This window comes from Mauremys mutica, chromosome 12 (genome assembly GCF_020497125.1).
Source record: "Mauremys mutica isolate MM-2020 ecotype Southern chromosome 12, ASM2049712v1, whole genome shotgun sequence".
NCBI lineage: Eukaryota > Metazoa > Chordata > Testudines > Geoemydidae > Mauremys > Mauremys mutica.
The window spans coordinates 4,071,863-4,099,058 of NC_059083.1; the positions used below are offsets into that span (position 1 = coordinate 4,071,863).

The 27,196-nt window shown below is 73.8% G+C and overlaps 2 protein-coding genes across 13 annotated transcripts in view; one reads left to right on the forward strand and one right to left on the reverse strand.

Moving 5' to 3' along the window:
- Positions 1–217: 217 nt before the first annotated feature.
- BAG6 (BAG cochaperone 6) lies at positions 218–15,096 on the forward strand. Of its 7 annotated transcripts, none has more exons than XM_044983002.1 (26): positions 218–388; positions 1,396–1,484; positions 1,755–1,872; positions 2,947–3,170; positions 3,983–4,036; positions 5,038–5,112; positions 5,617–5,807; positions 5,886–6,015; positions 6,592–6,789; positions 7,111–7,378; positions 7,568–7,654; positions 7,930–8,094; positions 8,199–8,311; positions 8,531–8,615; positions 8,927–9,300; positions 9,418–9,748; positions 10,451–10,620; positions 10,967–11,020; positions 11,362–11,464; positions 11,835–11,959; positions 12,608–12,754; positions 12,839–12,898; positions 13,194–13,334; positions 13,414–13,521; positions 14,016–14,162; positions 14,944–15,096. In XM_044983002.1, the coding sequence occupies exons 2-26, from the start codon at positions 1,407–1,409 to the stop codon at positions 15,037–15,039; spliced, it is 3,642 nt and encodes a 1,213-aa protein (XP_044838937.1). In that variant the 5' UTR covers positions 218–388; positions 1,396–1,406; the 3' UTR covers positions 15,040–15,096. The 7 variants fall into 7 exon arrangements, with proteins under 7 accessions (XP_044838937.1, XP_044838942.1, XP_044838936.1 ...); XM_044983001.1 differs by lacking the exon at positions 218–388 and adding an exon at positions 504–788; XM_044983004.1 differs by lacking the exon at positions 218–388 and adding an exon at positions 505–788 and having other exon boundaries at positions 7,984–8,094.
- Positions 15,097–17,392: 2,296 nt separating this feature from the next.
- PRRC2A (proline rich coiled-coil 2A) overlaps positions 17,393–27,196 on the reverse strand; it is a 29,385-nt gene continuing 19,581 nt past the window's right edge. For 2 of the 6 annotated variants that reach the window (XM_044982470.1, XM_044982468.1), the window contains exons 17-32: positions 26,765–27,003; positions 25,455–25,570; positions 25,229–25,364; positions 25,026–25,111; positions 24,310–24,537; positions 23,367–23,540; positions 22,813–22,881; positions 22,048–22,144; positions 21,902–21,969; positions 21,720–21,802; positions 19,941–20,184; positions 19,758–19,856; positions 19,491–19,685; positions 18,655–18,734; positions 18,469–18,562; positions 17,393–17,864 (exon numbers count right to left, since the gene is read on the reverse strand). In XM_044982470.1, coding sequence (XP_044838405.1) covers positions 17,730–17,864; positions 18,469–18,562; positions 18,655–18,734; positions 19,491–19,685; positions 19,758–19,856; positions 19,941–20,184; positions 21,720–21,802; positions 21,902–21,969; positions 22,048–22,144; positions 22,813–22,881; positions 23,367–23,540; positions 24,310–24,537; positions 25,026–25,111; positions 25,229–25,364; positions 25,455–25,570; positions 26,765–27,003 — 2,143 coding nt within the window. In that variant the 3' untranslated portion in view covers positions 17,393–17,729. The remainder of the gene's footprint in view (positions 17,865–18,468; positions 18,563–18,654; positions 18,735–19,490; positions 19,686–19,757; positions 19,857–19,940; positions 20,185–21,719; positions 21,803–21,901; positions 21,970–22,047; positions 22,145–22,812; positions 22,882–23,366; positions 23,541–24,309; positions 24,538–25,025; positions 25,112–25,228; positions 25,365–25,454; positions 25,571–26,764; positions 27,004–27,196) is intronic. The other 4 variants (XM_044982469.1, XM_044982471.1, XM_044982472.1 and 1 more) reach the window with 4 other exon arrangements.

A 27,196-nucleotide genomic window follows, 5' to 3' on the forward strand; every position in this document is an offset into this window, starting at 1 on the left:
ATAAGTATGTGCCCATAACCAATATGGCCGCCGCTTTGGCTTCGGCTCCTTGGAGCGCCAGGGTGTTGCCCTCAAAAGGTCTGTCGGGCCCGGGGAACCGCGTCATCATTTCCACGCCAACGTCCAAGATGGCCGCCGCGCTGCCTTCACCGTATACGCAGCCGCATGGGCCCGCCCAGAAGAAAGATGGTGGACAAAGGCCTTAGTACGCAGGCGCCGGCGGGCGAGGCCCCTCGAGCCGGGTATAGGAGCCCGAACGGTGCCTGCACAAAATCTTCGCGATCGGAGGCGAACAAGCGGCACCGCCGCCGCCGGGCGAACAGACCCGGCGGCTCGGAACCGAGGAGCGATCAAGGAACGAGCGGCGGGGGCGCGGGACGGCGAGTAGGTCGGTTTCACGGTGTATTTAATCAGGCGCCGGCCCGGACAGCCCCGAGGCGAAGGACCCGCTGTGGGAAGGCGGGGGCGCGCACCGCTCTCGCGCATGCGCAGTCGGGCGCAGCAGCGGCGAGAGGCGGCTGGAGGGAGTCGCTCCAAGGAGGCGCCGGGTCCCGCGGCCGCTTCGCCCCGTTCCCAGCCCGCAGCGTCTCCCCGGCCGGGCCCGGACGCGTCTCCCCCCCGCGGCCGCCGGACCCCGCGGGGGACCGGAAGTGGGGCCCCGGGGCTCGGGCTCCACCGGAAGTGGCTCCGGCTTGACCGGAAGTTCCCGCCTGCGAGGCCGGGGGGCGGGGCCAGCAGGACTTGGCGCCCCTCCCCCTCCCCCCGCCGAGAGGGGCCCTTGGAGCGGGGTGAGCGTCATGGGTCACGTGGGGGGGGGTGTCCGTGCGCCGCAGCTGCGCGTGTCCCCCCCCCCCCGCGGGGTAATGTCGGGTGGGGGAGGGGCGTGTTCAGCGCCCTGCGGGGGGGGTGTAAGGTGGGGGGAGGGGAGGAGTGGGGCGGTATAACGGGGGGGTATGGGGGCAGGGGTGTAAGGTGGGGGTGGGGATGGGTATGGGGGGGCGGGGAGGGGTGGGTGGGGGAGGAGTGGGGGGCAGGGAGGGAGGGGGTGGGGTGGGGGTGGGTGTCGCGTTCAGGGCACCCAGGGGTGTAAGGTGGGGTGGGGGAGGGGAGGGGTGGGGATGGGGGGGAGGGGAGGGGTGGGGGGGCAGGAGTGGGGGGCAGGGGGGCAGGGAGGGAGGGGTGGGGGGGTCGCGTTCAGGACACCCAGGGGGGTAAGGTGGGGTGGGGGCGGGGAGGAGTGGGGGAGGGGATGGGTATGGGGGGGAGGGGAGGGGTGGGTGGGGGAGGAGTGGGGGGCAGGGAGGGAGGGGGTGGGGGTCACGTTCAGGGCACCCAGGGGTGGCGGGTCTGGAGGGAAGGGGGGACCCGGTCGCGTAACCCGCTGTCCCGTGGCAGGAGCCGGCGCCATGGCGGAGGCGGAGAACCTCGAAGTGATGGTGAAGACGCTCGACTCGCAGACCAGGACCTTCACCGTGGAGGCGGAGGTGAGAGGTTGGGAGGCTGCTGGGTGCGGCTCGATCCCTTAGCGATCCGTGCCGGCTAAAGGGCTCTGCACCGGCCCCATTCGGCTGTTTGGCAGCCCCTGCGTCCCACCCCAGAGCCAGCCGCAGCTCAGCCCCGGGCGGGGGGCCCCCGACTAGCCAGCCCCTGCGCCCCACCCCAGGGTGCTGCATGCACGGGGTGGCGACCCCAGCGTGTGAGCCGAGACGAGGTGATGGGGGCAGGTTTGACCCCACTGGTTCTTTCCCCTGTAGGTGACAGTGAAGGAGTTCAAAGAGCACATTGCAGGCTCAGTAAATATCCCTGCGGAGAAACAGCGTCTGATCTACCAGGGGCGAGTCCTGCAGGACGACAAGAAGCTAAAAGAATATAGTGAGTGTGGGGGGCTGCGGGTCGGGAGTGAGGGGCACCGGCAGGGCTGGGGGGGAAAGGGCTGGGCTGGCGGGGGCTGCGGGTCGGGAGTGAGGGGCACCGGCAGAGCTGGGGGCAGGGCTGGGCTGGCAGGGGCTGCGGGTCGGGACTGAGGGGCACCGGCAGGGCTGGGCTGGCAGGGGCTGCGGGTCGGGAGTGAGGGGCACCGGCAGAGCTGTGGGGGGCAGGGCTGGGCTGGCAGGGGCTGCGGGTCGGGAGTGAGGGGCACCGGCAGGCCTGGGGGGGGCAGGGCTGGGCTGGCGGGGGCTGCGGGTCGGGACTGAGGGGCACCGGCAGAGCTGGGGGGGAAAGGGCTGGGCTGGCAGGGGCTGCGGGTCGGGACTGAGGGGCACCGGCAGAGCTGTGGGGAGCCCGGGGCTGGGCTAGCAGGGGCTGCGGGTCGGGAGTGAGGGGCACCGGCAGAGCTGGGGGCAGGGCTGGGCTGGCAGGGGCTGCGGGTCGGGAGTGAGGGGCACCGGCAGGCCTGGGGGGGGCACGGCTGGGCTGGCGGGGGCTGCGGGTCGGGACTGAGGGGCACCGGCAGAGCTGGGGGGGAAAGGGCTGGGCTGGCAGGGGCTGCGGGTCGGGACTGAGGGGCACCGGCAGAGCTGTGGGGAGCCCGGGGCTGGGCTAGCAGGGGCTGCGGGTCGGGAGTGAGGGGCACCGGCAGAGCTGGGGGCAGGGCTGGGCTGGCAGGGGCTGCGGGTCGGGACTGAGGGGCACCGGCAGGGCTGGGCTGGCAGGGGCTGCGGGTCGGGAGTGAGGGGCACCGGCAGGGCTGGTGGGGGCAGGGCTGGGCTGGCAGGGGCTGCGGGTCGGGAGTGAGGGGCACCGGCAGAGCTGGGGGCAGGGCTGGGCTGGCGGGGGCTGCGGGTCGGGAGTGAGGGGCACCGGCAGGCCTGGGGGGGGCAGGGCTGGGCTGGCAGGGGCTGCGGGTCGGGACTGAGGGGCACCGGCAGAGCTGGGCGGGGGCGGGGATGGAGTCCAGAGGTTTGAGGTTCTGGTTTCATCCTCCTTTTGTCTCTTTTTTCCAAGATGTTGGGGGGAAAGTGATCCACTTGGTGGAACGAGCCCCTCCCCAGGCTCAGTCGCCCTCCTCTGGGGGTCCCTCTGGAGCCAGCTCGGCCTCAGCCCCCCACAATGGCATCGGGGGCCGGGGAGCCGGTGCCACCGTCCATGACCGTAACGCCAACAGCTACGTCATGGTCGGGACCTTCAATTTACCAGTCAGCATTATGGACCCGCAGCCGCCCTCCCAGGTGAGTTCCTGCCGGGGGCGCCGTGCTGGTGGGGGTGGGGCTCTCTCCTGCCGGCAGCGCTAGCCCCAGCGCGTTGCCGGGGGTCGGCTCCTGGAAGAGGCAGGTTCTCACTCTCCTCTGGCAGTTTGCTTTGGTTTATTCTCTGTGTGGTTCTCTGATGGGTGTGAGATCTTCTGGCTGGTGTGTGGCACTAAGTGTGATGGACGGGTGGGAACTCAGGACTCCTGGGTTCTCTCCCCGGCTCTGGGAGGGGAGTGGGGTCCAGTGGTTAGAGCAGGGGGAGCTGGGAGCCCGGACTCCTGGGTTCTCTCCCTGCTCCTGGGAGGGGAGGGGGGGGCTGGTGGGTCAGAGCAGGGGGGACTGGGAGCCAGGACTCCTGGGTTCTCTCCCCGGCGCTGGGAGGGGAGTGGGGGATGGGGGTTAGAGCAGGGGGGGCTGGGAGCCAGGACTCCTGGGTTCTCTCCCTGGCGCTGGGAGGGGAGTGGGGGATGGGGGTTAGAGCAGGGGGCTGGGAGCCAGGACTCCTGGGTTCTCTCCCTGGCGCTGGGAGGGGAGTGGGGGATGGGGGTTAGAGCGGAGGGGCTGGGAGTCAGGACTCCTGGGTTCCATCCCGGCTGGGGGGGGGCAGGAGGGGTCCAGTCTCTATCCACCTCCCCCTTGTGCTGAGTGTCTGTGGCCCCTCCCCCCTTTCTCTGTTTTTATTTATTTTTCTCTTTCTTTTCCTGTTTTTCCTCCTTTTCTCCATTTTTGTTTCCTTTGGTTTTCTCCGTCTCTCCCTCCCTCGCTCCCGTCTCCTCCCTCCTCCCCCTAAGATCGACGGATCCTCTGTGGATGTTCATATTAATATGGAACAGGCGCCCATACAGGTACTGGAGGGGGGTGGGCCTGGGGGGCGCAGGGGTGAAAGGTCGGCAGCGGGGGTTGGGCGGGGGGGGGTTCTGGGAAGGGTTAGGAATTGGCAGAGCACAGGGCAGATTCTGGGTCTGATCCAGTGAAATTCCCTCCTGGAAATCTTGTTGGGGGCAGGGCTGAAGAGGACAGGAAAGAGCTGAGTGGGCCCGTGGGCTGATCCTGGGGTTACTTGGCAGGATAGTTCATGGGTCTCATTGGGGTAGGGGGGCAGGGCCCATGGATCTCATCCAGGAGGCGGGGGTCCCAGGCTGGACGAGCCCGAGGGGTGTCCTGGGGGGGGGTCTGGGTCCTGTTTTGGATTGACCCTTGGTTTGGGGGCCCCGTGCTGGCCGGACCCAGGGGTGTGTGCGTGCGTGTGTGTGTGTCCCCCCCATGCTGGCCTGGCCCGGGGTGTGCGTGTGTGTGTCCCTGGCTGGCCGGGCCCGGGGTGTGTGTGTGTCCCTGGCTGGCCGGGCCCGGGGTGTGTGTGTGTCCCTGGCTGGCCGGGCCCGGGGTGTGTGTGTGTGTGTGTCCCTGGCTGGCCGGGCCCGGGGTGTGTGTGTGTGTGTGTGTCCCTGGCTGGCCGGGCCCGGGGGTGTGCGTGTGTGTGTGTCCCTGGCTGGCCGGGCCCGGGGGTGTGCGTGTGTGTGTGTCCCTGGCTGGCCGGGCCCGGGGTGTGTGTGTGTGTGTGTCCCTGGCTGGCCGGGCCCGGGGTGTGTGTGTGTCCCTGGCTGGCCGGGCCCGGGGTGTGTGTGTGTCCCTGGCTGGCCGGGCCCGGGGTGTGTGTGTGTCCCTGGCTGGCCGGGCCCGGGGTGTGTGTGTGTCCCTGGCTGGCCGGGCCCGGGGTGTGTGTGTGTCCCTGGCTGGCCGGGCCCGGGGTGTGTGTGTGTGTGTGTGTGTTTCCCTGGCTGGCCGGGCCCGGGGCTGGCTCCGCTCCCAGGCCCAGCCCTGACCCGGCCCTGCCCTGTTGTTGCAGAGTGAGCCCCGCGTGCGCCTGGTGATGGCACAGCACATGCTCCGAGACGTGCAGGGCATCCTGGGCCGGCTGGAGGTGAGTGCCAGGGGCTGAGGCCCGGCGGGGGGGAGGGGGCGGGAGTGCCGTGGGGCTGAGGCCCGGCGGGGGGGAGGGGGCGGGAGTGCCAGGGGCTGAGGCCCGGCGGGGGGGAGGGGGCGGGAGTGCCGAGGGGCTGAGGCCCGGCGGGGGGGAGGGGTCGGGAGTGCCGTGGGGCTGAGGCCCGGCGGGGGGGGAGGGGGCGGGAGTGCCGTGGGGCTGAGGCCCGGCGGGGGGGAGGGGGCGGGAGTGCCGTGGGGCTGAGGCCCGGCGGGGGGGGAGGGGGCGGGAGTGCCGTGGGGCTGAGGCCCGGCGGGGGGGGAGGGGTCGGGAGTGCCGTGGGGCTGAGGCCCGGCGGGGGGGAGGGGGCGGGAGTGCCGTGGGGCTGAGGCCCGGCAGGGGGGGGGGGGGGCGGGAGTGCCGTGGGGCTGAGGCTCGACTCGGGGGGAGGAGGGGAGTCCCAGGCTCTGAGCCCAGTGTCTCTCTCTCGCTCTCTCTCGCTAGGGTCGCACCAACGGGCAGCCGCAGCCCATGCCAGAGAATGCCCCCCCGGCCCCCGACGAGCCGCCGCCCTCCACCAGCCCCGGCCAGCGGGAGCCCATGGAGGCAGCCGATTCGGAGCCCCCAGCCGCGCCCGGCGAGGAGAGCCCCCAGCCTGGGCCGGAGCCGCCCCCGGCTGCCGAAGGGGCCCCCAAGTGAGGACAGGGCTGAGCGGGTGGGGTGGGGAGCGGGGCCCTGGCACCCACTGAGCCCTGTCTCCGGTCTCCCTGCAGCCACCCGGCGCCGGCCGAGTACGTGGAGGTGCTGCTGGAGCTGCGCAGGGTGGAGGAGCAGCTGCAGCCCTTCCTGCAGCGATACCAGGAGATCCTGGCCACGGCCAGCACCACTGACTACAACAACAATGTAAGGGCTAGTTACACCCCCCCCCACCGGGCAGTGAGAATGGGATGTGCCAGGCCCACCCCGTCCCAGGGAGAATGGGATGTTCTGAACACCCCCCTCCCTGAGATTGGGATGGTCCAAGTCTCCCCTCAGAATGGGATGTTTGGAACATTCCCCCCAACGCTGTGAGATTGGGATGGTCCAAATCTCTTCTCTGCCCCCCATGCTGGTGATAATGGCATGGTCCAAATTCTGCCCTCCCCCCCAGTCTGTGAAAGGATGGCAGGATCCAAACCCCCCCTCCCCACAAGTCAGTTCTAACCCTTGGGGACGGTCCAGGCTCCTGCCCCCTGCTGTCAGGCGTGTGATTGGCTAGAAGCCGAGCAGTTCATGTTTGGGAGTAGGGGTGTGAGAGCATTATGGTTTGCACCATGCAAGGGGGCGGGGATTATTTTGGTTCTGAGATGGGTGATACCATGAACAGGGCGATGGGGACCCTGAGCTGGGTTGTACCATGGACGGGGTGGGGGAGGCGGGCGATACCATGGGCGGCAGGGGGGCACTGTGGGGGCTGACCGGTGCCCCCCGTGTTGGCAGACGGAGGGGCGCGAGGAGGACCAGCGCATCATCAACCTGGTGGGGGAGTCCATGCGCCTGCTGGGGAACACCTTCGTGGCCCTCTCTGACCTGCGCTGCAACCTGTCCTGCAGCGCCCCCCGCCACCTCCACGTGGTCCGGCCCATGTCCCACTACGCCGCCCCCATGGTGCTGCAGCAGGCTGCCATCCCCATACAGGTGAGCTGGGGCCTCGCGGGAGCCAGGCGTCCGGGACGGCGCCTGCCCCGGGGGGTCTTGCGGGACCCAGGTGTCCGGAACGGCGCCCGCCCCTGGGGGACCTCGGAGCTCTTAGGGAGGGAGGATGGACCTCGGTTTCTGGACTGACACCACCTGGGGGGCTCCCGGGGAGTCAGGTGTCTGGGATGATACCCCTAGAGGGGCTCGGGGATGGACCCAGGAGTCCAGGATGACATGTCTAGGGAGGGTCACAGCCCCAGGGAGGGAGGGGATGGACCCAGGCATCCGGGACGGGCCCCCTAATTTCTCATCTGTCCACAGATCAATGTTGGGACCACAGTGACCATGACGGGGAACGGTGCCCGCCCCTCCCAGCCCGGCTCCGAGGGACCTGCCCCCACCCAGCCCTCCCCCCCGGTCCCGGCTGGAGCCCCCAGCCCCGGGGAGCCAGGCCGGGGCCCAGAGAGCCAGCTGGGGCCCGGGGCGGCCCCGACTCAGACCCAGGGCTCCCAGACCAGCCACCCCCGGGTCATCCGCATCTCCCACCAGACCGTCGAGCCCGTCGTCATGATGCACATGAACATACAGGGTGAGTGGGAGACCCCCGAGGGGCGCTGGCTTGGGGGGCGGGGAATGGGGCAGGGGCCCTGTCCCCTCTAGAGGGCACTGGCTGGTTCGGGGGGAAACGGGGGGGATGGGGCAGGGGCCGTTCCGCTCCAGGACTCCTGGGTTCCATCCTGGTTCTGTGCTGGGTCAATCGTCTGTTTCTTATCCTCAGATTCTGGGTCTCAGGCACCAGGGGGCGGCTCTGGGGGCACCGTTCCCATGGGCACTGCTGGACCAGCCGGGCATGGCCCGGGCATAGGTGAGATGTGCCCAGCCTTCGAGCCCAGGGCTGGGCTAGCAGGGGCTGCGGGTCGGGAGTGAGGGGCGCTGGCGGGGGTGGACTGGCAGGGGTGGGGGCGTGGGGGGAGCTGGGGGGGCGGGGTGGATGGGGGGGACGGGGGGCTGGACTGGGCTGGAGAGGGTGTGGTGGGGGCTGGGGGGGTGGGGCTGGATGGGGGGGACGGGGGGCTGGGCTGGATGGGGGGGCGGGGCTGGGCGGGGGGCTGGGCTGGAGCTGTTGTGGCCGCTCCCCAGCAGGAGGCGCTGCGCTGGCGCCACCCGGTGACCCGGCTGTCCCCCTCCCCCCAGCAGGAGGCGCTGCGCACGTCCCCCTGCCCAGCCTGCCCCCGGAGCTGATGCAGGCGGTGGCTCACCAGATCACCCAGCAGGCCATGGCGGCCGCGGCTTCCGCCGCCACAGGTGGGTGCGGCCAGTGGGGGGCAGCGGGGGGCCGCTGCGCCCCAGGGGTGGCTGCATTCCCACCCTGGTGGCTCGTTCTAACCCGGTTCCTTCCTGTGTCACAGGCCAGCAGGTCCCTGGCTTCCAGTCGGCCCCCACCCGCGTGGTGATTGCCCGGCCCTCGGCCCCATCCGCCCGGCCCACCCACCCGGGGGCCCCCCAGGCGCCAGGACCTGCGGTGAGAGCCCAGCGAATGGGGCATGGGGCCTGTCCCCACTACGGGGACTGGCTGGCTCAGGGGGGTGGGAATGGGGCAGGGGCCTGTCCCCCCTGGGGGGCGCTGGCTCCCATCCGGCCCCAGGGCAGGGACTGGCTGGCTCAGGGGGGCGCGGAGTGGGGAGGGGTCTCTCCCCGCTAAGGGGCACCGGCTCAGAGATAACGTCTGTCTCCCCCCCAGACCCCCGGCATAGGGGGCAATGCCTCCCTGGCACAGATGATCAGCGGGCTCCTCGGGCAGCTGCTGATGCAGCCGGTTCTCGTGGGTAAGTCTCTGCCCCACACGTCTCCTTTGGGGTGGGGGGCAGGAAACTGGGGCGGGGGGGGCTTTTCTCCCCCGTTGTCTTGCACCATAGGGGTTCGGAGGGGCTTTGGCGGTGCGAGGTGCTGGGTCATGGGTGGGGCAGCGTGTGCGGGGGGGGTTATTTCGGGGGAGGCAGACAGAGAGGATTATGGGAGGGGCGGTGGAGTGGGTAGGGAGAGATGGAGGGGTTAGGCAGGGAGCAGGGTTGGGGGCCAGGGGGCATCATGGGAAGGGGAGGGGCAGGACCTTCTATGCTAATTTTGCCCCTCCCAGCTCAGGGCAGCGGCTCGTCATCGGCGTCGTCTTCCTCCTCCTCCTCCACCACCAGCACCAGCACCTCGTCGGCCTCCTTCCCGGCCCCGGCCTCCCCGCCCACGGCCTCGGCCAGCGCCGCCACCACCAACACGGCCACCACGGCGGCGGGGGGCAGCTCTGCCGGGGCGCCAGGGGGCCCCGTGCCCTCCGCCTCCTCCTCGGCCCAGCCGCCCCCGCCCACTGACGATCTCCACTTCTCCCAGCTCCTGGGCAGCCTGCTGGGGGCGGCGGGCCCGGGCGTGGCTGGCGTGGGCTCCCCCACCATCACCGTGGCCATGCCCGGCATGCCCGGCATGCCCGCCTTCCTGCAGGGCATGACAGACTTCCTGCAGGTGAGCCCCGCCCCGCCCACCCCGTGGCATTCTGGGTAAGGCTAGAGTTCCCCTCATGTCCTTGACTGGTCAGCCTGCCCGAGCCGTCCTTGACTACTGTCTCTTTCTGTTCTCCAGGCCACGCAGATGGGGGCCGCCCCCCCCCAGGTGCCAGAACAGGCTCCACCCCCTGCCCCTCCCCCTCCCCCGCAGCCAGAGGCCCCTCCAGCCCCCGCCCCGCCCCTGATGTCTGAGCGGGTGTCAGGCGGGGAGCGGGGGCGGGGCCGCCCCCCTGGGGGCCCCGAGGCCCTGACCCCCGAGTTCTTCATCAGCGTGGTGCAGGGGGTGCTGTCGTCCATGATGGGCTCGCTGAACGCCCAGCAGGGCAGCACCGAGAGCATCGCCAGCTTCATCCAGCGCCTCAGCGGCACCAGCAACCTCTTCGAGCCGGGCACCGAGGGCGCCATCGGTGAGCCCCGCCCCCGCGACTGGGCCACGCCCCCTCTGGGCGGCCGGGCCCCGCCCCTGTCCGGCGGCCACGCCCCCTCTGGGCTGCCGGGGCCCGCCCCCGCGGCTGGGCCACGCCCCCTCTGGGCTGCCGGGCCACGCCCCCTCTGGGCGGCCGGGCCCCGCCCCTGTCCGGCGGCCACGCCCCCTCTGGGCGGCCGGGCCCCGCCCCTGTCAGGCGGCCACGCCCCCTCTGGGCGGCCGGGCCCCGCCCCTGTCAGGCGGCCACGCCCCCTCTGGGCGGCCGGGCCCTGCCCCCGCGGCTGGGCCACGCCCCCTCTGGGCTGCTGGGTCCTGCCTCTGCTGCTGGCCTGTCCCTTCCGGCAGCCATGCTGCCTCTGCCGGGCCCCACCCCTTCGGGCGGCGCCGCCTCCTGTGGGCTGCTGGGCCCTGCCTCTGGGCTGCCAGGCCCTGTCCGCTCCCACAGCCCCACCCCCCCTGGGCTGCTGGGCCCCGTCCCTTCTGGTGGCCACGCCCCCTCTGGGCTGCTGGGCCCCGCCCCTTCCTGGGGGACGTGCCCCTTCTGGCCCATCCCCCACCATCCTGCCAGGCCACATTACTCTTGGCTTCCCCCGCCCCCTCCTGCCTGGCCCCCCCGCCAGGCCCTGCCCCCCAGCGCCCCCCAGGGGTGTCCCGCTGCCCCACTGCCCCCGTCTGTTCCCAGGCTTCTTCGGGGACCTGCTCTCGCTGATCTGCCAGAACTTCTCCATGGTGGACGTGGTGATGCTGCTCCACGGGCAGTTCCAGCCGCTGCAGCGTGTCCAGCCCCAGCTGCGCCGCTTCTTCCACCAGGAGTACCTGGGGGGGCGGGAGCCCTCGGACCACAACGTGCGGGTGAGGGGCCCCCCGACCCCCCGACCCGGCCCCCGAATCCCCCGCTCGCTGCTTCCACCAGGGGTACCTGGGGGGGCGGGAGCCCTCGGACCACAACGTGCGGGTGAGGGGCCCCCCGACCCCCCCGACCCGGCCCCCGAACCCCCCGACCCGGCCCCCGAATCCCCTGCTCGCTGCTTCCACCAGGAGTACCTGGGGGGGCGGGAGCCCTCGGACCACAACGTGCGGGTGAGGGGCCCCTGACCCCCGCTAAGCCCCCCCACCCCTGCTCCTTGTGGCCCCCACTCCCGACCCCCAGCCTGGCTGCTCCCCTTTCTCCCCCCCTAACCTGTGTTTGCTCCCCCAGGTGGCCACCCACAGCCTGATCACTGGCCTGCAGGAATACATCCGCGAGAGCTTCGTGAGTGTCCCCCTGGCTGGGGGGCCCGTTCTCCCCTCCCCCCCCCCGGCTGGGGGGGGCCCCACTCTCATCGGCTGCGGGGGGGGGCTGCTCTCCCTTCACCCCACACCGGCTGCGGGGGGCCCTGCTCTCCCCTTGCCCCCCCCCGGCTGCGGGGGGCCCCCGCTCTCCCCACTCCCACCGGCTGTGTGCTGGAGGGGGGGGCTCCGCTCTCCTCCATTCTGTTCGGAGGTGGCCTGAGGACAATGGGGCAGGCGGGAACAGGCCCCCCAGTAATGGTGTGTGAGGGGCTTCCCGGGGGTGGGGGCTCCCCAATGTCTCATGGCTCCCCCCCCCCCCAGGCCTCGGTGCGGGTGCAGGACGGGGTCGACATCACCCGGACCAACCTGGAGTTCCTGCAGGAGCATTTCAGCCGCATCGCCAGCCACATCCTGCGCTGCGCCGGTGAGGGGGCCGGGGGGGCCCGGGGGCAGGCCACTGAGGCGGGGAGGGGGTTCTGGGGGGGGTGGGGTGGCAGTGGGAGGTCCCTGGGGCTTGGAGGGGTCTGGGGGGCTGTCCCAGGGGGAGGTCCCTGAGGCTGGGGGGGTGTCACAGGGGGGTTTCTTGTGGGGGGGTCCCTGAGGCGGGGAGGGGGGTTTCTGGGGCTGTTGCGGGGGGGGTCCCTGAGACGGGGAGGGGGGTTTCTGGGGCTGTTGCGGGCGGGGTCCCTGAGGCGGGGAGGGGGGTTTCCGGGGCTGTTGCGGGGGGGGTCCCTGAGGCGGGGAGGGGGGCTGTGGGGGTTCCAGGCCCAGCTCTAATGCCCCCCCCCCCCCAGACCCCACCTTCGGGTGCCGGCTGCTGGAGCTGTGTAACCAGGGGCTGTTCGAGTGCCTGGCGCTGAACCTGTACTGCCTGCGGGGGGAGCGGGGCGCCCTGACCGCCGTCATCAACGACCGCATCGTGAGTGCCCCCCCCCGGGCCCCCAAGCCCACAGGGCCCCCCAACCCACAGGGCCCCGGCCAGGATTGCGGGAGGGGGCATCTCCCCCTGCCGGCTGGGGGTGCGGGCAGCAGGGGAAGGTCTTCGCAGGGGGGGTGGGAGCTGGGGGGGCAGGTCTGGGGGGCCGTGCTGGCCAGCAGGGGGGGTGGCAGCGCTGTCTGGCTTGGGGGTGCGGGTGGTACTGGCCGGCGGGGGGTTCCGGGGGGCGACGCTGACTCCCCCCGTCCTGCAGCGGCGGCTCCCTGGTGAGCTGACTGCCGGGGGGAGTCGGGGGGGCGGTGCCGGCTGGTGGGGGGGTGCAGGGGGGGCTCCGGGGGGAGACGCTGACCCCCCCGTCCCCCAGCGGCGGCTCTCGGCGGACGTGAACCCCTCCCTGGTGAGCTGGCTGCCGGCGGGGGGGGGCGGTGCCGGCGCCGGCTGGGGGGAGGTGCAGGGGGGGCTCCGGGGGGCGACGCTGACCCCCCCCGTCCCGCAGCGGCGGCTCTCGGCGGACGTGAACCCCTCCCTGGTGAGCTGGCTGCCGGCGGGGGGCGGGGGGGGCGGTGCCGGCTGGTGGGGGGGTGCAGGGGGGTTTCTGGGGGGCGACGCTGACCCCCGCCCGTCCCGCAGCGGCGGCTCTCGGCGGACGTGAACCCCTCCCTGGTGAGCTGGCTGACGGCCATGATGGGGCTGCGGCTGCAGGTGGTGCTGGAGCACATGCCCGTCACCGAGGAGCAGGTGCTGCCCTACGTGCGCCGCGTGGGCGAGGCCCCCCAGGTACGGACGGGCCGGGGGTGCAGGGGGGCCGGGGGGCAGGGCGACCCCCCCCCGTGTCCTCTCTGACCCTCCCCCTCTCTGCAGCCGGCGCCGGACGAGCCCATGGAGGTGCAGGCGGCCGAGCAGCCCCCCGAAGCCGTGCAGGTACCGGGTGGGGGGGTCCCTGCTGTGAGGTGGGGGGAGGCTGTCGGGGGGGGTCCCTGCCGTTGGGGGGGGGCTGTCATGGTCCCTGCTGTGAGGTGGACGGAGGCTGTCGGGGGGGGGGGGTCCCTGCCGTTGGGGGGGCTGTCGGGGTCCCTGCTGTGAGGTGGACGGAGGCTGTTTGGGGGGGGGGGATCCCTGCCATCGGGAGTCAGGGGCTTGTTGGGGGAAGGGGGGTCCCTGCCGTTGGGGGGGCTGTCAGGGGGGGCCCCGCCGTCTCTAACCCCCCCGGTTACAGCGGGACAACGCGGCCTCGCCGGCCCCGGCCACCACGGCGGAGGAGGCCCTGGCGCGGTGCCCGGAGCCGGAGCCGGAGCTGGGGGAGCTGCCGGGGGAGCCTGCACCCGATGCTGAGCCCTGGGCAGCGGCCGTGCCCCCGGTGAGTGCCAGGCCTGGCGGGGGGGCAGGGCGGGGGGCCCCTGCGTCCCCCCGTGACTGACCCCCCCCCGTGCCCCCAGGAGTGGGTGCCCATCATCCGCGAGGACATCCAGACCCAGCGCCGCGGGAAGCAGCAGCCGCCGCTGAGCGACGCCTACCTGACGGGCATGCCGGCCAAGCGCCGCAAGGTGAGCCCCCCAAGTGCCTGCCCCCCCTGCCTGCCCCCCAAGTGCCTGCCCCCCAACCGCACCCCCTGCCTGTCCCCGGCCCAGCCCCCCGGCCGCTGAGCGACGCCTACCTGACGGGCATGCCGGCCAAGCGCCGCAAGGTGAGCCCCCCAACCGCCTGCCCCCCAACCGCCTGCCCCCCAACCGCCTGCCCCCCAGCCGCGCCCCCTGCCTGTCCCCGGCCCAGCCGCTGAGCGACGCCTACCTGACGGGCATGCCGGCCAAGCGCCGCAAGGTGAGCCCCCCCGCCTGCCCCCCAAGTGCCTGCCCCCCAACCGCGCCCCCCAACCGCGCCCCCCGCCTGCCCCCCTCCCAGCCCAGCCCCTGACGGGCAGGCCGGCCAAGCGCGGCAAGGTGAGCCCCCCCCCGGCCCCCTCGGCTGCTGGGTGGCCGAACGCCGCGAGGTGAGGCCCCCCCCGCCTGCCCCCCAACGGCTCTTCCTCCGCTGTGCCCAGACCATGCGGGGCGACGGCCCCCAGCTGCTGCTCTCCGAGGCCGTCAGCCGAGCCGCCAAGGCCGCCGGCGCCAAGCCCCTGAGCGGCAGCGAGAGCCTGAGCCGGGAGCTGGCCGAGCCGGCGCTGCAGGAGGGCTACCGGCAGCAGGTGAGCCCCCCGCGCTGCCCCCCCCCGGCCCTGCCCGCTGCCCCCCGGCCCTGGCCCCGGTGGGTCTGTCCTACCCGCTGCCCCCGGCCTGCAGGTCTGCCCTGCCCAGTGCCCCCACCACTGCCTGCTGGGGGGCTGCCCCCCGGCCCTGCCCCCAGCCCTGGCCCCGGTGGGTCTGTCCTACCCGCTGCCCCCGGCCTGCAGGTCTGCCCTGCCTAGTGCCCCCACCACTGCCTGCTGGGGGGCTGCCCCCCTGGCCCACAGCTCGGCCCTGCCTGCTGCCCCCAGCCCTGTCCCCGGTGGGTCGCCCTGCCCTCTCCCCCCCCCCCCGCAGGTCTGCCCTGCCCAGTGCCCCCACCACTGCCCGCTGGGGGGCTGCCCCCCTGGCCCACAGCTCGGCCCTGCCTGCTGCCCCCAGCCCTGTCCCCGGTGGGTCGCCCTGCCCTCTCCCCCCCCCCCCGCAGGTCTGCCCTGCCCAGTGCCCCCACCACTGCCCGCTGGGGGGCTGCGCCCCCACCCACAGGTCAGCCCTGTCCGGTGCCCCCCCCCCCGGTCCACAGGTCAGCCCTGCTCCCCACCCCCTGTGGGTCTGCCCCACTCGGCACCCAGCCCTGTGCCCTGTGGGTCGGCCCCATCCAGCACCCCCCAGGGGTCTGCCGCAGCAGGGGAGCCCCTGGGTCCCCCACAAATGGGGCTTGGGCAGCAGCTGGGACCTCAAAGCTCTCGGGGGGGGGGGGGCTCCCCCTGTGGCTGCGCTCACCCCTCCCCCGCTCTCTTCCAGCTCTGCGCCGACCTCCAGAAGCGGCTGCGGGAGGATCCCAGCTTCACCCCCCAGCGGTTCCCCAACGCCGCCCGGGCCTTCGGGGACGAGGCCTAGGGGGGCCCTGCCCCCTGCCCCCTATTTATCCCCCCCAATAAAGCCACTTGGTGTCGCGCTGTGGGTCCTGTCTGTGCCAGGGGCCCTGCCCCACTCCCTGTACCTCAGTTTCCCCTGGTCCGTGGGTGGGGGGGTCAGTTCTCAGCTGGCGAGAGGGAAGGGGGGGGGGGTCCCCTGGCAGCAGAGAGAGGCTGGGGGTGTAAATCAGCTGTGACCCCCCCCCCCCCAAGTGAGGGGGAGTCGGGGTGGGGAAAGGACAGAAACTCTCCCCGGGGGCCCAGGGCCAGGCTGGGGCCGCGGGTTCGGTTGCTACTCCAGCCCAGGGGGACGCGCTGGCTGCTGCTTCCTGCCACCCCTTGGGCTGCAGCCTGCGACCCCCGCCTGGAACAGGCCGTGGGCCCAGCCCCCTGGGCCACCCGCCCCCGCCCCAAAGCCAGGGATTGGACTGGGGGCTTGGCTGCACTGGGCTGGTGGAGGCTTTCCAGGGCTGCAATTAGTAACTGTCCCCACCCGCAGGGCACGGCCAGCGCTGCAACTCCCTGGCTGCAGCCCTGGCCCCACACCTGGTCTGCTTGGGGGGGTAGCGAGGGCGGCGCTGGCCCCACACCTGGTCTGCAGGGGAGGTAGCGAGGGCGGCGCTGGCCCCACACCTGGTCTGCTTGGGGGGGTAGCGAGGGCGGCGCTGGCCCCACACCTGGTCTGCAGGGGAGGTAGCGAGGGCGGCGCTGGCCCCACACCTGGTCTGCTTGGGGGGGTAGCGAGGGCGGCGCTGGCCCCACACCGGGTCTGCAGGGGAGGTAGCGAGGGCGGCGCTGGCCCCACACCTGGTCTGCTTGGGGGGGTAGCGAGGGCGGCGCTGGCCCCACACCGGGTCTGCTGGGGGGGGGTAGCGAGGGCAGCACTGGTGCTGCAGCGCTGGCCCCGCACCGGGTCTGCTGGCGGGGGGTAGCGAGGGCGGCGCTGGCCCCACACCTGGTCTGCTTGGGGGGCGGCGAGGGCGGCGCTGGCCCCACACCGGGTCTGCTTGGGGGGCGGTGAGGGCGGCGCTGGCCCCACACCGGGTCTGCTGGGGGGGGGTAGCGAGGGCGGCGCTGGCCCCGCACCGGGTCTGCTGGGGGGGGGTAGCGAGGGCAGCACTGGTGCTGCAGCGCTGGCCCCGCACCGGGTCTGCTGGGGGGGGTAGCGAGGGCGGCGCTGGCCCCACACCTGGTCTGCTGGGGGGGTAGCGAGGGCGGTGCTGGCCCCACACCTGGTCTGCAGGGGGGTTAGCGAGGGCGGTGCTGGCCCCACACCTGGTCTGCTGGGGGGGTAGCGAGGGCGGCGCTGGCCCCACACCTGGTCTGCTGGCGGGGGTAGCGAGGGCGGCGCTGGCCCCACACCTGGTCTGCTGGGGGGGTAGCGAGGGCGGCGCTGGTGCTGCTCGTCCACTGTGGCCACACCCCAGCGCATCGCCCAGGCTGCTTGTAACTCAATTACTCCCGTTGTGTTGTTGTGCACTCGGGGCTCCGGGTCTAACACACAAACCGGCTCCTGGTTGCCGCGATCAGTCAGGGGCGAGACCCCCGGGAACGGGGCCGGCGGGGGAGGCGGGTTTGGGGGCGGAGAGAGACAGCGGGTTTGGGGGGGGGGCGGGGCGGAGACAGGGAGTCCCTGGGAGCGGCGGCTTCTCTGGGCTGCTTGAGAGGTTGGGAAATGTTTCTGGTTTTGCCAGGCAGGGAGCTGAGACGCAGCGTGAGCGCCCCCAAGCCCCTGTCCCCCCCTCTTTTGGAAAGCACGTTGCTGCCCATAATGCACCACTCCCAGCAGCGCTGGGAGCTGCGCGTGTGGCCACACCCCAGCGCTTTCCCTGCACCGCTGCAACTCCCAGCGCAGCCCAGCCCTGGGAACAGCACGGCTGGGGGGGGGGAGGAGCAGCTGCTGCAGCACAAGCCGGGGGGGGGGGGGCAGGTGGGGGGGCCCGACCTGAGCTCTGCCCCCAGCCAATCCCCTCGCTGGAGCCAGCGAATTCAGTGCTGACAGGTCAATGGTGTCCCCTGGGCCCCTGACCCATTGATCCCCTTCCCCTGCTCCGGTTGCCAGGGAGGGAGGGGTCACCCAGCGACATGGCTGCCCCCGTTAACCCAGGGGACTCCTCGCCCCAGGACGGTGCGACAGCCGAGACCCAGGCACGAGCCAGCCCCCCCCCCCGGCTCGCAGCCAGGCTGGGCTGGTGGCCCCGGCCTCGCGGGGGGGGAATCGCTCTGGGCCAGCACTGACCTGACAGCCCTCGTGTAGACCCAGCCCCAGGACTCCTGGGTTCTCTGCTCCTCCTCTGCCCCCCCCAACACCCCCACACACACCAGGGCCCCCCCACTTCTTTTTTAACCTTTTATTCATTTTTTTAAACAGTTTTTCAGTTTATTTTGTAACAAACCTGCTGCCCCCCCGGCTGGGGGAGGGGCGAGAGCCCCCTGCCCTACACATATTTACACGCAGCCGGGCAGGGGACCCCACCTCCTGCCCCCCAAATTAATTCAGGTGAATCAAAACCAAACCCAACTCCAGTTACATTCAGTGGGGCAGCTCCGCTCTCGCCCCCTGGGAACCCCCCACCCCACAAATTAACAGGGGAAGGGGTCAGCCCCTCCCCACTCATTGAGGGGGAGGGGGGAACGGGGCCACCCCCTGGCCCAGGCTGGTGGGGGGCCAGGCTAGCGCTGATGGGCGAGGCCAGGATCCTGCTTGTCACTCTGGCTGGGGGGCCGGCGGGTGGGGGGCCCCTCGCGGGCTGGGGGGTGGCGCTCCCAGGGCCTGGGGGTCCAGCAGAGAACATCCGAGGGGGAGACCTGGGGGGAGGGAGAGTCAGACACACGGGGTGCAACTTACCCCCCCACATGCAGATCAGGCGCCAAGCCCCATTCCTTGTACTGAGGCCAGAGGGGGGCAGTGCCCCCCCCGGCATGGAGGGGCCTGGATCGGGGCAGCACCCCCCGAGGGGAAGGGCCCCGGGGGTCGGATCGGGTCAGCACCCCCCAAGGGGAGGGGCCCAGGGGCCGGGTCGGGGCAGTGTCCCCCTGGCGGGAGAGGCTGTGGGGCCAGATCAGGTCAGCGCCCCCACTGGGGAAGGGCCCCAGGGGTCAGATCAGGGCAGCGCCCCCCTGAGGGGAGGGGCCCGGATTGGATCAGCGCCCCCCAGCGGGAAGGGCCCCAGGGCCCGGCTCGGGTCAGCGCCCCCCAGCGGGAAGGGCCCCAGGGCCCGGCTCGGGTCAGCGCCCCCCAGCGGGGAAGGGCCCAGGGGCCGGGTCGGGGCAGTGTCCCCCTGGCGGGAAGGGCCCCGGGGCCGGCTCGGGGCAGCACCCCCCAGCGGGAAGGGCCCCGGGGCCGGGTCGGGGCAGCACCCCCTGAGGGGAGGGGCCCCAGGCCCAGCGCCCCCCTCCTCGCCCGGCTCACCGGTGGGCCCCCATCCGGGCGCTGGCTGCGGCTGCCCCCGGCGTAGCTGGATCCTGGGGCCCGGAGGCGGGAGCTGAAGGGGCCCACGCAGGCTCTGTGGGGGGAGAGGAGAGGAGAGGAGGTGAGGGGGCCCCGGTGGGAGGGGGACCCCTGGGGTTCAGCCCCCCCCCCCCCACTCCCACTCACCTGCCCACTGCTGGGGCTCGACCCCCCGGACTGCTCAGCTTCCGGTACTCGGGGAAGGGCTTCAGCTCCATGGGGTGCAGCTGTGGGGAGAGGGGAGCGGGGGTCAGCCAGGGCCCCCCCCCAGCCGGGTTCCCTCCCGCCCCCCACCTCCCCGAGCCAGCCCCCCCCCCCCCAGCCCGGTTCCCTCCCGCCCCCCACCTCCCCGAGCCAGCCCCCCCCGCCCCAGCCGGGTTCCCTCCCGCCCCCCACCTCCCCGAGCCAGCCCCCCCCGCCCCAGCCGGGTTCCCTCCCCCAGCCAGGTTCCCTCCTGCCCCCCACCTCCCTGAGCCAGGGCCCCTCCCCCCAGCCAGGGCGCCCCCCCAGCCGGGTTCCCTCCCGCCCCCCACCTCCCCGAGCCAGCCCCCCCCACCCCAGCCGGGTTCCCTCCCCCAGCCAGGTTCCCTCCCGCCCCCCACCTCCCCGAGCCAGCCCCCCCCGCCCCAGCCGGGTTCCCCCCCCCAGCCGGGTTCCCTCCCGCCCCCCACCTCCCTGAGCCAGCCCCCCCCGCCCCAGCCGGGTTCCCTCCCCCAGCCAGGTTCCCTCCTGCCCCCCACCTCCCTGAGCCAGGGCCCCTCCCCCCAGCCAGGTTCCCTCCCCCAGCCGGGTTCCCTCCTGCCCCCCACCTCCCCCAGCCTGCCCCCCCCCCCCCCCAGCCAGGTTCCCTCCCCCAGCCGGGTTCCCTCCCGCCCCCCACACCTCTCCAAGCCAGCCCCCCCCCCCGCCGGGTTCCCGCCAGCCCCCCCCCGCCGGGTTCCCCCCGCCCCAGTCCCCCACAGCCGGTCCCCCCGCCCCCTTACCTCTGTGCGCCCCATGCCATGGGGGAAGGCGCGGACGGGCGAGGGGACCAGGCGCCCGGCCAGCTGCCCCGGGGGCCGCAGGGCCGGGGTGACGGGCACCAGGGGCAGAGGCGGGGGGCCGGCTGGCGCCCCCTGCTGCAGGGAGCCGAAGTTCACCACCGGGGGCAGCGGCGACTCCACCATAGGCAGCAGCATCTGCGGGGGGAGAGGGGTCAGCGCATGGGGCGGAGCCAGGGGCGGAGCCAGCGAGCTGGGGGCGGGGCTCACCTGCTGGGCGGGGCCCGGGCCCTGGAGGAAGTTGCTCTGGTTGGCCGGCGGCAGGGAGCCCGGGTAGAAATCCGAGGGGGGGTTCAGCTCCTGCCGCACCTGGAGGGGAGGAGCCAGCATCAGGGGGCGGAGCCAGGTGCAGGGAGCCCCGCCCCCTCCCCCAGAGACCCGCCCCCCGCGTACCTGGAGCAGGGGCTGCTCGGGGCCCAGCTGGCCGGCGCAGAAGGGGGGGCTGTACAGGAAGGGGGGGGCCGCCGGGTAGAGCAGCCCCGTGGCCGGCAGCTTGGCCAGCTCGGCCGCCTGCAGGGCCGAGAACTCCACCAACTGGCCCTTGAGGGCCACCCCCGAGAGCAGGGCCGAGCCGGGCAGGACGGGGGCCGCCGGGGAGCCGGGGGCCGGGCCCGGCTGCAGGTACAAGGGCTGGGATCTGCGGAGAGAGACGGACACGCGGGGTCACGGAGACGCGGACGGGACCCCCCCCCCCCCCCCAGCGCTGAGCTGAGACAGGCCGGGGGGGCTGGGAAACGGGGACCCCCCCAGCGCTGAGCTGAGACAGGCCGGGGGGGCTGGGAAACGGGGACCCCCCTCCAGCGCTGAGCTGAGACAGGCCGGGGGGCTGGGAAACGGGGACCCCCCCAGCGCTGAGCTGAGACAGGCCGGGGGGGCTGGGAAACGGGGACCCCCCCTCCAGCGCTGACCTGAGACAGGCCGGGGGGGCTGGGAAACGGGGACCCCCCTCCAGCGCTGAGCTGAGACAGGCCGGGGGGGGCTGGGAAACGGGGACCCCCCCTCCAGCGCTGACCTGAGACAGGCCAGGGGGCCGGGGATACAGGGACCCCCCCCAGCGCTGAGCTGAGACAGGCCGGGGGGCCGGGGATACGGGGACCCTCCCCCAGCGCTGAGCTGAGACAGGCCGGGGGGCCGGGGATACGGGGACCCCCCCAGCACTGAGCTGAGACAGGCCGGGGGGCCGGGGATACAGGGACCCCCCCTCCAGCGCTGAGCTGAGACAGGCCGGGGGGCCGGGGATACGGGGACCCCCCCAGCACTGACCTGAGACAGGCCGGGGGGCCGGGGATACGGGGACCCCCCCAGCGCTGAGCTGAGACAGGCCGGGGGGGCTGGGAAACGGGGACCCCCCCAGCGCTGAGCTGAGACAGGCCGGGGGGCCAGGGATACGGGGACCCCCCCCCAGCGCTGAGACAGGCCGGGGGGGCTGGGATACGGGGACCCCTCCCCCCCAGCGCTGAGCTGAGACAGGCCGGGGATACGGGGACCCCTCCCCCAGCGCTGACCTGAGACAGGCCGGGGGGGGCTGGGAAACGGGGACCCCTCCCCCAGCACTGAGCTGAGACAGGCCGGGGGGCCGGGGATATGGGGACCCCCCCCCCAGCGCTGACCTGAGACAGGCTGGGGGGCCCTCCCCTGCCAGGGGGCTGACTCTGGGGCTGGGCAGGGAATACAGGGACCCCCCCCCCGCCAGGGGGCTGGCTCTGGGGTGGGGCAGGGGGCTGGGAATACGGGGACCCCCCCGCCAGGCGGCTGGCTCTGGGGCTGGGAATATGGGGACCCCCCGGCCAGGCGGCTGGCTGTGGGGCGGGGAATACGGGGATCCCCCGGCCAGGCGGCTGGCTCCGGGGTGGGGCAGGGGGCTGGGAATACGGGGACCCCCCCCCGCCAGGCAGCTGGCTCTGGGGTGGGGCAGGGGGCTGGGAATACGGGGACCCCCCGGCCAGGCGGCTGGCTGTGGGGCTGGGAATATGGGGACCCCCCGGCCAGGCGGCTGGCTCTGGGGTGGGGCAGGGGGCTGGGAATACGGGGACCCCCCCGCCAGGTGGCTGGCTCTGGGGCGGGGAATACGGGGACCCCCCGGCCAGGCGGCTGGCTGTGGGGCAGGGCAGGGAATACAGGGACACCCCCCCCGCCAGGCGGCCGGCTCGGGGGACCCCCGCTCCCCCTCACCTGTACGGATGCAGCGACGGGGTCCCCGGGCGGAAGCTGCCGCTGCCGTGGAGCTGGGACTCCCCGGGGGGGCTGGGCACCTGCTGGGGGGGGCAGAGGGCGCGGGTCAGACAGAGGGCCAGCCCCCCCCGGCCAGCCCCCCGGCCAGCCCCCCCGCCCCGCCCCGGCCAGACGGAGGGTACCTGGGCCACGCCGGGCTGGCTGCCGAAGAGGAGCTCGGGGTAGGGCCGCTGGCTCGGCCCCCTCTCACCTGCAGGGGGAAGCAGTGAGCAGTGAGACCCCAGGCCGGCCCCACGGCCCCCCAGCGCCCCACGCCGCCCGCCCCTACCTGAGAACGCCGAGGGCTCCGCCGGGGGGCAGGCCGGCCCCAGGGCTCTGGGCTGGGGGGCCGGGCGCAGCTCCCACTCGCGGGAGGCGCCCGCCAGCTGGGGAGAGAACAGCAGGTGAAAGCCAAGCTCAGCCGGGGGAACCCAGGAGTCCTGGGACTCACCTTCCCCTCCCCAGCCGGGACAGGAACCAGGAGTCCTGGGACTCACCTTCCCCTCCCCAGCCGGGACAGGACCCAGGAGTCCTGGGACTCACCTTCCCCCTCCCAAGACAGGACCCAAGAATCCTGGGACGCCCCCTCCCCCAACCCTGGCCCCCTCCCAGAGCCAGGACAGGACCCAGGAGTCCTGGGACTCACCTTCCCCTCCCCAGCCGGGACAGGACCCAGGAGTCCTGGGACTCACCTTCCCCCTCCCAAGACAGGACCCAAGAATCCTGGGACGCCCCCTCCCCCAATCCTGGCCCCCTCCCAGAGCCAGGACAGGACCCAGGAGTCCTGGGACTCCCCAACCCTGGCCCCCTCCCAGAGCCGGGACAGGACCCAGGAGTCCTGGGACTCACCTTCCCCTCCCCAGCCGGGACAGGACCCAGGAGTCCTGGGACTCCCCCTCCCCCAACCCCTTCCCAGAGTCGGGACAGGACCCAGGAGTCCTGGGACACCCCCTCTCCCTCCCCCAGCCAGGATGGGACCCAGGAGTCCTAGGACTCCCCCTCCCGCAGCTGGGACAGGACCCAGGAGTCCTGGGATGCTGCTCCCCCAACTCACCCCGTCCATGAGGCCCGGGGCCGGGGGCACCTTGTTGCCCTCGTTCACCAGCAGCCCCAGCTCCGTGTCCTGTGGGGACGGGAGCCAGGTGAATGGAACCCAGGCGTCCTGGCCCCCAGCCCCCGCCCAGACCGAGAGAGACCCCAGGTGTCCTGGCCCCCAGCCCCCGCCCAGACCGAGAACCCAGGCGTCCTGGCCCCCAGCCCCCGCCCAGACCGAGAGAGAACCCAGGCATCCTGGCCCCCAGCCCCCGCCCAGACCGAGAGAGAACCCAGGCATCCTGGCCCCCAGCCCCCGCCCAGACCGAGAGAGACCCCAGGCGTCCTGGCCCCCGGCCCCCGCCCAGACCGAGAGAGAACCCAGGCATCCTGACCCCCAGCCCCCGCCCAGACCGAGAGAGAACCCAGGCGTCCTGGCCCCCGGCCCCCGCCCAGACCGAGAGAGAACCCAGGCATCCTGACCCCCAGCCCCTGCCCAGACCGAGAGAGAACCCAGGCGTCCTGGCCCCCGGCCCCCGCCCCGGATCCAGACCCAGGCGTCCGGGTGCTGCTCACCTTGTCGCTGGCCCCGAACTGGACGAGGGGGCCGGTGCTGGGGGTCACTGACTCCGGGCCGGGCCTGGGGCCCCCCCCGCTCTCCCTGACCATCTCGGCTCGCTGGGAGCGCTCAGTCCCAATGGGGCCCGGGCCGGGGGGGGCCCGGGGGGGAGCCGGGGGGCTGCCAGCCTGCTGGGGAGGGGGGGTAAGTCATGGCCCCCATCCCCCCCGCAGCCCTTCCGACCCCCCCAGCCAATCAACCCCCCCGCCATCCCCGCCCCCCAGCCGTTCCGACCCCCCCAGCCCGTCAGCCCCCCCGCCATCCCCGCCCCCCAGCCCTTCCGACCTCCCCAGCCAATCAACCCCCCCGCCATCCCCGCCCCCCAGCCCTTCCGACCTCCCCAGCCAATCAACCCCCCCACCATCCCCGCCCCCCAGCCGTTCCGACCCCCCCCAGCCCGTCAGCCCTTCCGACCCCCCAACCCATCACCCCCCCCCCGCCCTGCCCGCCCCCCAGCCACTCAACCCCCCCCGCCATCCCCGACCCCCACCCGTTCCGACCCCCCCCAGCCCGTCAGCCCCCCCCGCCATCCCTTCCGACCCCCCAACCCATCAGCCCCCCCCCGCCATCCCCGCCCCTCAGCCCTTCCACGCCCCCCAGCCCATCAGCCCCCCGCCATCCCCGCCCCCCAGCCGTTCCGACCCCCCCCAGCCCGTCAGCCCTTCCGACCCCCCACCCCATCAGCCCCCCCCCGCCATCCCCGCCCCCCAGCCAATCAACCCCCCCCGCCATCCCCGACCCCCAGCCGTTCCGACCCCCCCCAGCCCGTCAGCCCTTCCGACCCCCCATCCCATCAGCCCCCCCCCGCCATCCCCGCCCCTCAGCCCTTCCACGCCCCCCAGCCCATCAGCCCCCCGCCATCCCCGCCCCCCAGCAGATCGTCCCCAGCCCCCCTCCTACCTTCCTGTCCTTGTGAGGGCTGGTGTCTTTGGGCGCCGGCCTCCTGCCCTGCTCCTGGGGCGCGGCCCCCTGGGCTCCGGGGGCCACTGGCTCGGCGCCCCGCGTGCCCCCCACGCCAGGCTCGGGGGTCGCCTTCAGCCCACCGTCGGGGGAGCTGCGCTGGCTGCAGCTGGCGGACGAGACCTGGGAGTCGCTGCTGAGATCCACCCCGCTGTCCGACTGGCTCATCTGGGGGGGCGGGGGGGTTAGGGGGCAGCCCCGACTGTCGGGGGAGACCCCCTGCTGCCCCCCGCCCCCAGCACCGCCCTGGGGAGCCCCGACTGCCCGGGCAGAGCCCCCTGCTCCCCCCACCCCCTAGCACCACCCTAGGGCCATGGGGAGCCCCGACTGCCCGGGCAGAGCCCCCCGCTGCCCCCCCGCCACAGCCCAGCCCCCAGCACCGCCCTGGGGAGCCCAGAGTGCCCGGGCAGAGCCCCCCGCTGCCCCCGCCCCCTAGCGCCGCCCTGGAGCCATGGGGAGCCCCGACTGCCCGGGCAGAGCCCCCCGCTGCCCCCGCCCCCCCACAGCACAGCCCCTAGCGCCGCCCTGGGGCCATGGGGAGCCCCGACTGCCCGGGCAGAGCCCCCCGCTGCCCCCCCGCCACAGCCCAGCCCCCAGCGCCGCCCTGGGGAGCCCAGAGTGCCCGGGCAGAGCCCCCCGCTGCCCCCGCCCCTCACCTCTGTGCTAACGACGTCTTCAAAGGCATTTAGCGGGTCGGCCCAGGGCTCCACAGATCTGGGCCGGTAGCTTTTCCTGGGGGCACCTGGGGGGGGCAGAGCTCGGGTGAGGGGATCCGTCAGCAGCCCCCCAAACTGCCCCCTGCCCCCGAGGAGGCTCCAGCGCCCCCAGCACGACTGGGTCCTGCCCCCCAGCTCCTTACTGGATTGCAGCCGGCTCCAGATGTGGGGCGCCAGCCCCTCGGAGGAGCTGCTCCTGCCGCGCTGGGCCAGGTGGGCGCCCGGGGGGTCCTGCTTGGGGCCGGGGAAGCCGGGGCCGTGGGAATAGCCCAGGGGGTCCTGCGGGGGACAAAGAGGAGGGGTGTTAATGCCGCGGGGCGGGGGGGGCGCTTGGGGGAGGGGCCCCCCGTCCCCTCCGTCCCCTCTCACCTCCTGCTTGTGGGGCCGGTCGCGGCGCCGGGGGAGGAAGCCGTTAACCCCGGGGACGTCGCCCAGGGCTCTGGCGCCCGACTGAAGCAGCTGGGCCTTGGCCAGGAACGGAGGCTCTGAAACCGAGAGGTGGGGTCAGTGCGTTCCTGCCCTCGGGGGGCGCCGGCTCCCCCCGGCCCCAGGGCAGGGCCTGGCTGGCTCAGGGGGGCGGGGAATGGGGCAGGGGCCTGTCCCCTCTGGGGGGCGCCGGCTCCCCCCGGCCCCAGGGCAGGGACTGGCTGGCTCCGGGGGGGCAGGGAATGGGACACAGGGTCTGTCCCCTCTGGGGGGCACCGGCTCCCATCCGGCCCCAGGGCGGGGACTGGCTGGCTCCGGGGGGGGGGAATGGGGCTGGCTGGCTCAGGGGGGGGATGAGGGGGGAATAGGGCCTGGGGTCTATGCCCTCTAGGGGGCGCCGGCTCAGGGGGGCAGGGAACGGGGCGGGGAACGGGGCAGGGTCGACGCCCTGGCAGTGGCTCCCACCTTTTGACACCCAAGATCACTTGTTGAGTTTAAGGGCAACCAAGGATCTGCCCCGCCCCTTCCCTTCAGCCCCGCCCCTTCCGAGACCCCGCCCCCTCCACACACCCCCTCTGTCCGTCACTCTCACCAGGCTGGGGGAGGGGGTTGGGGGGGTGTGCAGGCTCCAGGCTGGGGTTGGGGTGCTGGCTCTGGGAGGGGGCTCCGGGCTGGGGGAGGGGTTGGGGGGCAGAAGGGGGGAGGGGTGCTGGCTCTGGGAGTGGGGGTTGGGGTGCGGGAGGGGGGTTGGGGTGCTGGCTCTGGAAGGGGGCTCCGGGCTGGGGCAGGGGGTTGGGGTGCAGGAGGGGGTGAGGGGTGCTGGCTCTGTGACTGGGGTGCTGGCTCTGGGAGGGGGCTCCGGGCTGGGGGAGGGGGGTTGGGATGCTGGCTCTGGGAGGGGGCTCCGTGCTGGGGAGCAGGAGAGGGTGAGGGGTGCTGGCTCTGGGAGGGGGCTCCGGGCTGGGGGAGGGGGCTGGGGGGTGCTGGCTCTGGGAGTGGGGGTTGGGGCGCGGGAGGGGGGTTGGGGTGCTGGCTCTGGGAGGGGGCTCCGGGCTGGGGGAGGGGGGTTGGGGTGCTGGCTCCGGGAGGGGGCTCCGGGCTGGGGGAGGGGGCTGGGGGGGGCTGGCTCTGGGAGTGGGGGTGGGGGAGGGGGGTTGGGGTGCTGGCTCTGGGAGGGGGCTCCGGGCTGGGGGAGGGGGCTCTGGCTACACCCCCCCGCTGCAGGGGCGCCGGGGCCGGCGCGTGGCTCTCACCTCGGCCGTAGCCGCCCGGGGGGGCGGGGAAGGGCGCCGGCGGCGGGGGGCCCGGGGCGGGGGCGGCGCCGGGGGGCGGCTGCTGCTTGGCGCGGGCGCCGTGGCGGCTGCTGAGCTCAGCCAGGGCCTGCTGGATGCCGGCCGGGTCGCTGGGCACCACGTGGTCGAGCCGGTAGACGGCGCTGGTGGTGGGCCCGGGCGGCAGGCTGAGGCCTGGGGGGCGCTCCTCCGCCGGGCGGCTGGGGGGAGAGCGAGTTAGGGGGGGCGGCTGGGTGCCCCCTCCCCCCGTGACAGTCCATTATCATTAACGACCCCCCGCAGCCCATTAGCACCTCCTCCCCCCTCCCCCCCCCCCGGCCTGCAGGCCACTGTCAACTCTGCCCCCAATCCCCTCCCCCCCGACCCACCATCCACCCCACGTGTGCCCCCCTC

What these genes read in the sequence shown, in the direction of transcription:
- BAG6 (XM_044983002.1), top strand. Translation starts at nt 1,407, where the DNA reads ATGGCGGAGGCGGAGAACCTCGAAGTGATGGTGAAGACGCTCGACTCG. An exon ending in ACCCGCAGCCGCCCTCCCAG is followed by an intron (nt 3,171 to 3,982) that starts GTGAGTTCCTGC and finishes CCTCCCCCTAAG; the next exon opens with ATCGACGGATCCTCTGTGGA. An exon ending in CCTCGGACCACAACGTGCGG is followed by an intron (nt 10,621 to 10,966) that starts GTGAGGGGCCCC and finishes TTGCTCCCCCAG; the next exon opens with GTGGCCACCCACAGCCTGAT.